Source organism: Gossypium hirsutum, chromosome D07, assembly GCF_007990345.1.
Source record: "Gossypium hirsutum isolate 1008001.06 chromosome D07, Gossypium_hirsutum_v2.1, whole genome shotgun sequence".
Lineage (NCBI taxonomy): Eukaryota > Viridiplantae > Streptophyta > Magnoliopsida > Malvales > Malvaceae > Gossypium > Gossypium hirsutum.
In genome coordinates, this window is record NC_053443.1 from 55,378,063 (window position 1) to 55,391,700 (window position 13,638).

The 13,638-nt window shown below is 33.4% G+C and overlaps 1 protein-coding gene across 1 annotated transcript; it reads right to left on the bottom strand.

Moving 5' to 3' along the window:
• Positions 1–6,692: 6,692 nt before the first annotated feature.
• On the bottom strand, positions 6,693–9,199 carry LOC107943485 (uncharacterized protein At5g39570). Its single transcript, XM_016877234.2, has 2 exons — positions 7,844–9,199; positions 6,693–6,955 (listed from the first exon to the last, which is right to left on the bottom strand). Exons 1-2 carry the CDS (start codon positions 8,855–8,857, stop codon positions 6,860–6,862), a joined length of 1,110 nt encoding a protein of 369 aa, XP_016732723.1. The 5' UTR covers positions 8,858–9,199; the 3' UTR covers positions 6,693–6,859.
• Between the last annotated feature and the right edge of the window lie 4,439 nt (positions 9,200–13,638).

A 13,638-nucleotide genomic window follows, 5' to 3' on the forward strand; every position in this document is an offset into this window, starting at 1 on the left:
TTTCCTGGTATAATTACTAACTTTGAGCCTATACCCTTCCCAATGGTATAATTCTTTGATGTCAGCGTTGGACTTTGGTGTCATCTGTTATGGACATTTAGGACCTGAGCTGGTTTTAGGATACTAGGATCGGATGAAATAGAGCTGTAATGGAATGCTATTCCGTGAGAATGGAAATTAAATTGAATAAGTATAAATGTTATTTGGTTGGATTGAATTGAGTTATGGAATAAGGTAAAAAGGACAATTTTATTCCTAAATTAAAAAAAATTATCATTATCTTTTAATAGGTTGTACTTTTAAATATATTATATTTATTAATAAAATAAAAAAATTATTATGATAAATTATTTGTTGAAAATTAATAGAATTTTTTATTTTTATAATTACAATATAAAATGACATTATCATGAAATAAATGGTATTTTATTGATATTAATTAATTAGCGGCAATAAAAGTTTATATTTACTATGATTTATGTTAAAAAGAAACATTTTATTTTTTTATCTCTACTTTTTGAAAAATACATATTATTCACTTTGTTCTCACGCTTCTCTCTCTTCTCTAACCCCATCTTTAATTATTCAACACAGTTTCTAACCCAGAATCCAACCCGCCTCCACCACCTTCGGCCATCATCCACCGCCAGTCGCCAATCTAAGATGTTCTCAAATTAAGCCAGAAACCACCACTCTAGGATGTTCTGAAAACCCTTCTTCTGCCGCTCTTCACGTGTTGATTTCTAAGCACGTTTTCTCTCCTCATCTTTTCATTGCTTCCACCAAGTTTCAAGCATCAATTCCTCTTGTAACAGCAAAAACTTAAAGCCCATGTGCTCTCTCTTTTTCTCTTGAATATTTTGCATATTAAAATGGCTTTTTTTAATCAATTGAATCATTTCAAGTTGATTTACCTTTTTTTTAGGTTGATTTGAGCCTGAGATTGTTGATATTGAAAGAAAAAAAAAAGTGAAATCGTTTAGAAATTTCAGTTTAAGGAAGGGTGTTTTTAGAGAGAAAAAGAAGGGTCATTCAGTGGAGAGGCTGGAATAGCCAATTCGGCACCTCCTCCCCTGAATATTCATTCAAAAAATTTTCAAAATGAATCCAAAATTCATCATTCAACATTTTGAGCTTTCAATGAACCAAACATTTGTTTTACTGTAGAACTTTGAATCCTGCCATAATGGTATAGCTGCTTATAAGTTGGCATGGATTATGATAGTTGGGCTCAAGGATTTGATTTATGAACCAATTATATCACATTTTTATCACATTCCTACTCTATGCAACAACTTAAAAAGATATGGCGTATCAACTTAAAAAGATGAGCCTCCTTCAATGGCCTATTCTCAGTCAAATCGACTTACAGGTCAATGTGAAGCAAAGCAGGGTTCTTCCAGGAAATCAGATGTTTGCTGTCCTGTGCTCGGTTGTTAAGTATGATTCATATTTTCAGTCAAATTTGAGAAATAATCTTTTAGTTAAACCCTGTTTATTTGTTTCAGTCAAACACTGATTAATTTAGATTATTTTATTATTATTTGACATATGAATTTAGCCTATAAATAGGCTCTTTTACAACTATAGGAACAATACCCATTAGATTAGAACTCATAACACATTCAGAGAATTTTGTGTTTACGTTTTGAGGGTTCTTTGTTTTACGGGTTTTCGGGGTTTAGTTTTATCTCCATCTTTTGTACTCTTCATTCTTTTGCCATTATAGTAAAATTATCTTTGCCCGTGGTTTTTTATCCTCTTTGGAGGGGTTTTTCCACGTTAAATTTGTGTGTTCATCTTCTCAATTTCTTCTACTATTTTTACTTGTTCGTTGCTTAATCGGGACGATCCTAACAAGTGGTATCAGAGCTAGTTCAATTTTCATAGATCAGCCCATTCAGATATGGCAATAACAAGGTTTGAAATTGAGAAGTTCGATGGTGAGATAAATTTCAATCTGTGGCAAGTTTGAATTATGGCAATTCTAGTTCAATCCGGTTTGAAAAAGGTTGGTATCGGGAAAAAGCCTGAGAATCTAAATAAAACAAAATGGGAAGAGCTTGGTGAAAAGGCATTGTCTGCAATCCAGTTGTGCCTCGCGAATACGGTATTGCAGGAGGTATTGATGGAGAAGACCTCATCCGCCTTGTGGAAAAGGTTAGAAACTCTTTATGCGACTAAGTCTTTGGCTAACCGTTTAGTGTTGAAACAACGTCTATTTACGTTTCGCATGAACGAATGTGAGCTTCTTAGAGATCACATCAGTCAATTCATTACTCTTTTAAATGTTTTAAAGAATGTTGAGGTTCATATTGATGATGAAGATCAAGCTATGCTATTATTGTGCTCTTTACCCCCTTCATACAAGTCTTTCAGGGGGCAGAGACAAAATCTCGTTCGAAGATGTGAAGGGTCATTTGTTGAGTAGAGACAAACTTGACAATGAGCTTCATTTGGATAGCAAGGCAGATAGGCAAGCTTCCGTTTTAGTAGCATCAAAGAAACGAGACAAAAGGTGTTGCTATTGTAAAAAGTTAGGTCACGTCAAAACAGATTGTTATAAACTGCGAAATAAAAGAGCTGCTGAGAGTAACGAGGAAGATGTAGCTGGTGCTAATTTGGCCAATGAAAGCGGTGATGATTTCTTGTTAGTGTCAACGAGCAATAACTCCAAGCTCACGTCCAAGTGGATCCTAGATTCGGGATGTTCTTTCCACATGTGTCCCAATAGAAAATGGTTCTCTACATACAGTTCGGTTGAAGGTGGAGTTGTGCGCATGGGAAACGATTCATCTAGTAAGGTAGTTGGTATTGGAACTGTTAAAATCAGGACACACGATGGGACAATTAGGTCACTCTCAGATGTCAGGTATATACCTGATTTACGAAAGAATCTCATCTCCTTGAGTATTTTAGACTTGAAAGGATGCAAAATCAACATCAAGTCGAGCGGTATTAAAGTATCTCGTGGAGCTCTTGTTTTGTTAAAAGGTAAAAGAACTGGCAGTCTTTATATTCTAGAAGGTTCTACAGTGACCGGTGAAATCGGATGCCCCTCATCCGTTATAGAGTCGAAGTCAACTCGTTTGGAGCGGAGGCAACTTGGTCATAGGAGGGAAAAATGCATAACCGTTTCGTTGAAGAGAGGTTCTCTTTTGGATACAGGTTTTGAAAAGTTAGGGCACTGTGTTCGTGAAAATCAGACCCGGGTTAATTTTGATTTGGCAATGTACAAATCGAAGGCTAGAAGTCTTCTAGTTTCTAAGCACAGATTCGACTCAGTTAATTCCCTGCATAGTTCAAGAAAGGCTAGTGGTGGGCTTTGGCAAAGATGGCGTTGTGGAAATATGAGTCAATGTGGAGATTTGTTAAGTATGACTCCTATTTTCAGTCAAATTTGAGAAATAATCTTTTAGTTAAACTCTGTTTATTTGTTTCAGTCAAACATTGATTAGTTTAGATTATTTTATTATTATTTGACATATGAATTTAACCTATAAATAGGCTCTTTTACAACTATAGGAACAATACCCATTAGATTAGAACTCATAACACATTCAGAGGATTTTGTGTTTACGTTTTGAGGGTTCTTTGTTTTTTGAGTTTTCGGGGTTTAGTTTTACCTCCATCTTTTGTACTCTTCATTCTTTTGCCATTATAGTAAAATTATCTTTGCTCGTAGTTTTTTATCCTCTTTGGAGGGGTTTTTCCACGTTAAATTTGTGTGTTCATCTTCGCAATTTCTTTTACTATTTTTACTTGTTCGTTGCTTAATCGGGACGATCCTAACAGCTCGGGTACCTAAAAAAAATTATTTTGGATAATTCGCATTAGAGCTATCCAAAGGTTCTATTAGGATTTCAAATTCTTTTGATGTGCATTTTGGCGAAAGATTTGGAGTATGTGTTTTATTTCTATCAAGGGTTTTCATTTTCTCGACTGATGGTTCTGTAGCTTTAGTGGGTGGAGTCATTCCAGATCCCGCAAGAGACTGGCTGGGAGGGGGGTGTCGGTTATCCCGGTGGAGGTTGGAGCCGTATATGAAGGCCTTCGTTTTCCTTGGGATAGGAGGTTCCGATAGGTGGAGTTGGAAAGTGATACTGTGTTGGGGACGCCTAATTGGAGGTGCGACAACTCCAACAATTGTGCCGGCGGCCATGGAGTGCGGTTAATGCACACTTGGCGGAAATTCAATCGGGTTGCAGATCACTGGACACTGGTTGCTGATTTGAACTTTGGTGTTATGCGTATTTTTTAGAATGTTCCACCTACTTTAAGTTTGGTTATTACAGACAGGGTACAGGGACCTGAGTAAATTGGGGTAAATTTGATAAGAATGTCAATTTTTTTAAAAAAAAATTACGATTTTAAGTTAATTTTTTGATATTTAAGGAAGTAGATCAATTTTGGAGTGAGAAACAGAAAATGCGTCTTGCTGGACGCGTTTTTAGCTGAGGTGACAAAAAAGCGCGTCTGTAGGAAAAATTTTCTGCTGATTTGTCTAAAAACATGTTATACTTTCCTCGACCTTGATTCCGTAAGAGCAAGTCAGAAAGATTGAGAAATAGAACCATCTGATTTGATTTAAAATAATAAAAAAAATTAAATATTTGAAAGGAATATCGAAAGGGGATTTAAGTAATTAAAATTTCTTCGTTTTTAAAATTTCTTATAATCTTATTTTATTCAATACACATAATCTCATTATAAAATAAAATAAAATAATTATAAATTATAAATTATTTAATTTTAATATGTATATTTAAAATCTATATTATTATATGTGTATTACATATTTTTAAATTATTTATTTTCAATATCATTATTCTTCTTTTATAAGCTTCTTTTTAACTTATGAAAATTCAATACCCTAAATTTTTGTAAAAAAAAATGTTTATCCCTACAATACAATTATAATTATTAGTATTTTATATTGATGAATTTTAAAATATTATTATTTAAAAAAACTTTAAATTTATAAATTTATATATAATATCATTCTTAAAAACGAAAATCATAAGAATAAATAATTCTAAGCTTTAAATTTAAAATGCACAACATTTTTCTTTCTTTTTTTCTTCATCCTGAAATATAAGCTTTAGGATAATCTCTTACTTTTATATTTAAATTTTTTGAATAAAAAAATTACGACCGACGGGAATGTAATGCAATTACAAATTCAGTCTTGAGTAACTACAAGTATCAAATTATCCGAGTAAATTAAACTATTACAATATAAATATAAATAGACTAATAACAAGGACTAAATCGAACTAATCCGATAATTAAATTATTATATAAAAATATATTTTGAAATTGAAATAAATAAAAAAACCATTATTTAAGGCTTGCCTCCTATCATCCTTCCCTTAAACACGTGTACCAATCATTCAAAAACATTTGTTTGATAGATTTTTTTTCTTTATAAGATGAAAACGAGAGGATGAAATTGAAAGGTTCGTCCAACTCAAATTATAAAAATCTTAGAAACTACCACTCAACTGTTTACGCGTGGCTGGTGCCATTAGCAAATACGGCAAATTGTAAAAATAATCATTTATATTTGGTTAAATTTACATTTTGGTCACTTTTATATATTACTTTATTTCTCTTTAAAGCTCTCCGGCCACCACCATTACCACCCCAAACCATCTCACCATGGTTCACCACCATTCACTTCTCCCACCATCACATTTTCCTTAACTCTCTCTTGGACCCTTGACAACCATCATCAACCTAAGCTATTCTCAACTGTTAGAAACATTCCACCACTTACAATCACCCCTAAAAAAAAAACACCAGTTAGACCCTAAATCTAAGCTCTCTCGCCACCATCTTCACCATTTTAGCTCACCCATCACACCTAACAGACCATCACCAAGCCCCACTTCAACCATTCTCACCACCACAGTAACTCCTTTTACAGAACCATTCTCCATTACCAACCTCAAAACCAATTACCCGTAAAATCAATAAAAGCAGTCAATTCTTTTTTTTAAAAAAGTAAAGGATAAGCCCCTTTGTTCAAACAATGACATGCAAATCAATGAAAGGATTAGAAAAGAAAAAAGGAAGCAAAATAAAGTAAGACCAAAAAAAAAAAGAGGAGACTTATCTTGAATCTACCATGCGTGGCACTCCGAGCATTTATCTTCCAACCCGAATCGTGAAAAGGACAAGCCCGACAAAATGAGCAACATACTATGAAAACAAGATAATCTAACTCCACTGGTCACTGGTGATGACAACCGCCTATTACATTAATATATAATTTTCGTTAGCATAATTTGTATCATATTAGACTTTCCGTAACACTTCTAAGGTAATGTTTCAGTGATTAAAATCATAATAAATTAAGCATCAATGACCAAAACATAAATTTAGTAACTATATTTGTAATTTACCCCTAAAATATATTACCCCATTACATATATTTATTACACCATTCATAATATGAATGTAATCATATATGTTACCCTAGGTGGATCTTCTTGCAGGGTTTCAGTGTGATAAATGGCCAGAATACTTTTTAAATAAAAACTTCTAAGCATTATATCATATCGTAAATCGTTATAAGCAAGAACATCAAATGCGTAAGCATTTTATTATATCATAAGCATTAATAGTTAATATGCAAGTAGATCATGGCATTATATTATCATCATCAGATTGATAATCAACAAGCACAATTGCGCAAACCCTAATGTTCGGGCATTTTATTGACGATCAAACACTGACACACACACAAAAAACACACGGAAATGGTAGAAGAAACGATCAAAGGTGGCATGCCTCGATCATTTATTTAATAGCTATTACTGCAGATTTCCATTTGTAGAGGGAACGGCCAGTCTGACTAGTCGTCATAGTCATCATGGCGCTTATGGTGGTGGGCCTTATAGCGGTGGTGGTGACGCTTCTCTTCATCATCATCATCACTGTCGTCATCGCCCTGCAATGTTAACAAATGAGATTTTAGAAAAAGCAAGCAATCATAAAGATGAACGGACTATGACAACATAGTTCACCACACAATTCCAAATTTCCATTATACGATGGTATAAATCTTCTAAACTTAGATAACTTCCAAATCACCGAGATGATGAAGATGATAGAAAAGAATTGAATCTATCAGGGCACCAGAAGAATATAATGCAACAGATGAATCAGAGAAAACTAATGCAATTGACGAAGCAGCTATTTGGTCTTTGCCTGGCAGCAGATTCTCAGTTGCCAATACGCAGGTGCAGGTTGGCTGGGATAGATTCATAAATATGATACGGAAGAGAGCCGAACAACAGACAATTCAACCAACACCAACACCAAGCTACAAGAATGGAAGTGCTACATTGCATCAAGGATACCGATGGATAGAGACTTTCCAAGTGACGAACATAGCAGCTAGTCCTGCTAATACTACAGACTGGAATAGTTGGTAGACTCAGAGCAGCTTCTATCAAGTTTTTGTACCACGAAACTACGCCTATATCACAGACGACCACTAATGGATTTTCATGTTACTGGTACATGCTAAAATCAACACACAAGAAAAATATTCTACTCAATTTCAACTCTAATTCAATGGCTGATAATAATCAAACAAATCACACATTTTCAACCACATCCTACGTAATACTAAACCATTACAGCAGAATCGATCACCCTGATCTATCTCAGCTTTATAGTTAAGAGGCACAAATCTCAACAAGCAAAGACTATAGAGTCTAAAATAGCAAGAACAAGGAAATCTAACATCATACAATTAGCAAAGTCATCAAAGAAACACTAAATCAACTTGGGTTTTTTCTCCATTAAATTAAATCGAATTAAGGCTACTCACATGTTTCTTGCGGCCATATCCTTCTTCCTCGGATCTACCATAACTTGGCTTCCTATATCCTTCTGCCTCTTCCTCGGATCTACCATAACTTGGCTTCCTATATCCTTCTTCCTCTTCCTCGGATCTACCATAACTTGGTTTCCTCTCATACCCGGACCCGTATTCAGTCTCTGTCCTACCTCCATAACCCGATCCATACTCGCCCTCAGTCCTCCGTCCGTATCCGGTTCCATATTCGGATCCGCCTCCTTCATACTCTGCCTTTCGGCCAAACCCAGATCCGTATTCAGATTCGGGTTCCCCATAGTTGGGTCTCCTCCCATATTCGGATCCATATTCTCCGTGCTCTGGTTTGCTGCCATACTCAGATCCGAACTCGGACTCTTGTTCGCCATATTCGGGTCTCCGGCCATACCCAGATTCAAATTCAGGAGGCGGAGGCTGCTCAAATTCGGGTCTCCGTCGATACCCAGTTCCAAACTCAGGCGGCGGAGGCTGCTCAAATTCTGATCTACGGCCGGATCCGAAATCCGGTTGATGTGAATGCTCATATGCCGGCCTCCGGCCATGCCCAGATCCAAACTCCTCAGGAGGCTGCTCGAATTCAGGTCTTCGGCCAAAATCAGATTCAAATTCGGAGCCGGGTCGTCCGAACTCCGGTTTGCGTCCATGACCAGATTCGAATTGCTCATATTCAGGTTTCCTTCCATAGTCACCAAAAGCAGGTGCAGGTTCGAATCGTCCAGGTCGGGGCTTGGGTTTAAGATAGCTACTGTATTCAGTTTCGAGGGCTTCGTCGGCATAAGCTAAGTGCGCGTAACCGGAAGAGAAATCGGGACGTGCGTAATCAAAGTCGCCATCGGAGGGTGTAGCGGAAGGGTAGCAAGTCTCATCGGAGGGTTCCAAAGGACGACCATAAGTTAGTTCGAGATTGTATCCACCACCGTAAGGCGTCGGATCGAATTCGTCGAACTCGTCAACGTCATCTTCGCCACCCCTCGAGTAGTATGGCATCGTTTCACTTAACTGCCAAAAGGAAAAAGTTGCTGCTGAAAATGGGCAAAATGGTGAGAAGTCTGCACTGATGGTAAGCTGTTTAAATAGATAAATACAGGAGAGCTTGACTATGGGATCATAAGATTAGACAGCGACGTCCGTGGCAGGGATTTAGGAATTGAATGAATACGGCAGCGTTTTTGAGGGGAAACAAAGAATTGATTGATTTTTATCTTAATTTAATAAATATTATTATTAAATTACCATTGCCGACAAGACGATGATGTCATGTTCATATTTGGTTTTGGTCTGAATTATCAAATGCATTCAGCTGAAAATGAAAAATCATACTAATTTTAAATCCAAAAATATTTATCCTTAAATTTTTCTAATATCTGAAATTCTTTTTCTACCTAGTTAATTCTTAAACTTGTATTATGCTACTTAGGTTGTACCCTTCACACTAACATCATTACTTTGTATTGGCGTGACACTGATAATCAATCTTATAATAACACGTATCAGACATATGTTAAAAAATTAAAAATAGTTTAAAATATATAAATTAATTTTAAAAAGTATGACTTTTTGGACAAGTTCAAGTACTAATTAAGTATTTTTTAGATAGTATTAACCTTTTAAAAATTAACATTCTTAACCAATTGGGGCAATGTGTGCGACGTACCAACTAAATATTTAACATTGTTAACTTAAAATATTTAAATACTAACTAAATATTTTTAGACAAATTCAAAAGGTAAACTACATATTAGCCATTTACTATATGAATAGGGTTGAGCAGAAGTTGGGACAATATAATTTAAGGTATATTCTAACATTTATTTAATTTAAGCTTAACGGGAATAAAATTCAGATTTATTTTTGACATCTATATTCATTTCAAAATAATTTTCTCATTTATTTTGCTTAAATCACAAATGGTATTTTAATTATTCACTTTTTTCTAAGTTGGTATTTAATTTTTTTGTGGTATCTAAATTATACTCTGTTCCTTAAAATGGTACTTAAAATATACTATTTTTCTCAATTTGGAACCTAAACATTTTCTATCACAAGTGATACCTAAACTATACCCCATTATCTAAAGTAGTATGTAAACTATACTCTATTGCCCAAATTACTCGAACCGTTAAAAAATTCTTCTTATCCAAACATGACACTTCTAAATTAAAAACAAATTAAATTAAAACTTTTCAATCTTTTTACACTCTATTCATCCCCCACAATGCACTTTATTTTAACTGTTAGATTTTTTTATTCAACTCTTTTACCATTTTTTTTCTACTCAATTTCTTCTCAGTATTTGAGTTTCATGTTTTACTAGAGTTTTTTTTTTATAATACAAGTTCACCCAAGATTAATTATTTTATGCATATTATATAAAAAAATAACAGAGAAAGTTATTTTTAAGAAAAACTAATAAATAGATTTTAAATCGAGGTGAGAAAAGAATCGAATCAAAGTTTAAAAATTGAAAAAAAAATTGAAATTTAGGTTAGGTTGCCAAAAACAGGGCTTGGATGAATTTTTTGATGGGTTCTTAAATTTTTCATCACCCAAGCTCTTAAGTAAAGAACAAAAAAGATGAATATGTTCATAATTTTTTTTATATTTTTAGTTAAAAATTGCCATGTGTCACAAAATGGTTAGCTAAGAGTTTTTTTGACGGCCTAGGTAATTTGGGTATTTGAGTATAGTTGAGTAATAGAGTATAATTTAGGTGTCAAATAGAGAAAAAAATATTTTTAAGTACCACTTTAGGTAACAGAATATAATTTAAGTATCATTTATAATAGAAAAAAAATCCCTAGTTATCAACTTGAGAAAAGGGGATGGTGTAGGTAGTATTTTGGATTTAAGAATTTTTTTAATGCAAATATTTAATGAGGTAGTTGAATTATTTTGTTGTTGGTTTCAATGTGGTCCTTATAAGAAACTAAGAACTTCTCTTTTATCAATTGAAACAATAGCATGTTAGTATTTCAATACTTTTTGTTATACAATACTTAAAATTATTAATAGTTATTTCCCAACCCTTAAATAGGAAGATAATGGAGTTCAACGCACTCGAACTCACATCCTCTTACACCGGCAACAATACCGATACCAATCGAACTAAAACTTAATCAGCTAGTATTTCAATACTTATTAATCGAATAAATATATATTTAATTTTCTTTTTGATGATTTAAATAAAGGTGGAGTTATTAAAGATTGCAACCCAAGGTTTTAAGGCCAAAAAACACAATATCAGTTAACCCTTTTTTTTTAGTGTACAAGACATTCAAAATGTTCTCCCAATAGATGAACTATAAATTTATTTGGTTTGGCATTGTTTGCCATTTGCTTGATCGAGTGCTTTCAATTTTTTTTGCATATTAAATGAGATATAATATAAACATATTTTTTAAAATTTTATGTAATTATATATTTATTTCACACTATTTTTTATATTCTTATATAAAGTTTACTAATAATGTTATAGTTAATTTTGTTATAACATTATATCCTTCCATAGCATGCGTTTAAAACTACTTAATGACTAAAATAAGTAGATTAGAGAAATTGGAAAAGATGGAAACAATTCTACACAAGTTGATCCATCACCACAACTCTAACTTTCTTGTTGTTTATCACAAGTTATGTTTAGAAAACCAGTCGCAATATATCCATTATGCTCCCATTAGACGATGTTTACAATCATCTATAGCCAATTAGTTTCCCTTCGTTGGTATTTCATTTCCAAACATTGAGGGTGTAGACTAAATTGAAAAGTTAAATAAGTTTGATTGTTAATTTTGTAATACTAGGGACTAAATTGAATAAATGTAAAATTTGTCATGAAATTTTGCTAGAAATAGAAAGTATACGGTCCATAATAAAAGAATGTGAAATCAGATTTTAATCCGAAGCTAACTATTGAAAGATATGCTTATCCCGAGTTCAGAGACTAAATTGAATAAAATGGAAAATATGTGAGACTTTGTATTTAGATGTGGATTGAATGAAATCCGATACTATTTTATTTATTGAATTATCAATCATAGCAAAAGACACCGTCGGCCGTCGAGAGGGAAAGGAAAAGCAAGAGCCACCGACAAGAGACACGAAATTTTGGTTTGTACGTTTATGACTTGAGATCAATTTATTTCTTTGCATATTCATGTTATATTGCATGATTGGGTATCAATGTGAGTTAATAATGATCATATGGATTGATTTGCTGTGACTGATATTGATTATTGAGATAGTGGACTGAATTAAATAAAATAGAAAGTTGTATGATTTAGTGAGACATGATTTGTAATATAAGAATGGATTGAAACATGCTGTATGATATGAGATATTGTGTGTAGATGATAAATTGAAATGTGATTTTGAAATTGAATGCGAAATTATATATTAATTGGATTGAATTGAAATTAAATGAGATTCATGAATGTTATGTGATAGTACAGTGTACAGGGTATGAAAATAAAAATGTGACCAATTACAGGCTATGACAGGCAAATGCAAATGATTACAAGGTATGAAAATAAAAATGTGTCTGATTACAGGCTATGACAGGTAAATGCAAATGATTCAGGGTATGATAATGCAAATATGAATATTTGATACCCGTGTGAACTTAGTAAAAGGTTAGGATATGATTGACATACCAATAAGGTCTTATGCGCGTTTGTACGGAATATTTGATTAAATGGAGATTATGACAGGTTATATCGAGATCTAGAATCTCTTGTGGATCATCGATATTATTTGTCTCTACGGAGACTTTGGTGTGGTGGAGGGATGTATTTGCATATGAATATGCATTTGATGCCTACAGGCTTGGCACTTTGGTGTGCTGTAGTTTTGTTCATATGAGCTATCTTGGTGTGGTGTAATTTACTTGTGTATCCGAGTCCATTTTACTAAGGTTCCATTGGGCAAAACATTGAAATCAAAACTTGAAATCGGAAAATGAAATTAAATGAATTTTGGTAAACTACTATAATGTATGATTTGAATTGAAATGGTATGAAATTGTGAATTGATAATAGTATATGGAATGATGTGATAATATGAAACTATATGAGTGCATTATATAATTCGCGATAAAGAAGTATATAAAAGATTATGTGATCCATTTAGAATCGAACCCTAAGAACCAAATTAAATACGAATGAGTCAATAGACTCCAGAAAGAGATTCAAATGGTAAGTTAACTAGTTAAATGGTATTAATTGAACATGAAAATTGAATAGTTTAATGTCAAAGGTATACATGTTTGATAAAGATTAGCACTTAACAAATGATATGATTTGGTCAATTTTATTGTAACGTTGAATGGCATGATATGACAAGTTTAAATGTTAATATCAAATGAATTGATGTATAAAGATGGTTATATGCATATTTCCTATGATATTGGAAGCTTTTAGCATGTATGTAAATGTGATATGGCTAAAAATTGAACTTGGTTGATTATATTCATTTGATTAGCACTTATGTTATATTGACTTGAATCATGAAAGTACCACTCAGCTTTATCGTTCAGCGTACTATTTATTTATTCCGTGCGCATGTTTAGGTAAATCTTGAAGCCCCGAGACATGATTTAGCATCCACCTAGTTATCCTCGACCTAATAATGTTTGTATAGTCCCTTTCGTTTTGATATTTAGGATAGTAACGGTTAACTTGATATTTAGGATAGTTCACCTAGTGGTCCTATACTGTTATTCGATAGGTCCGCTTGCTCCACTAAAATAAGCACATTAACCATGAATTAATATC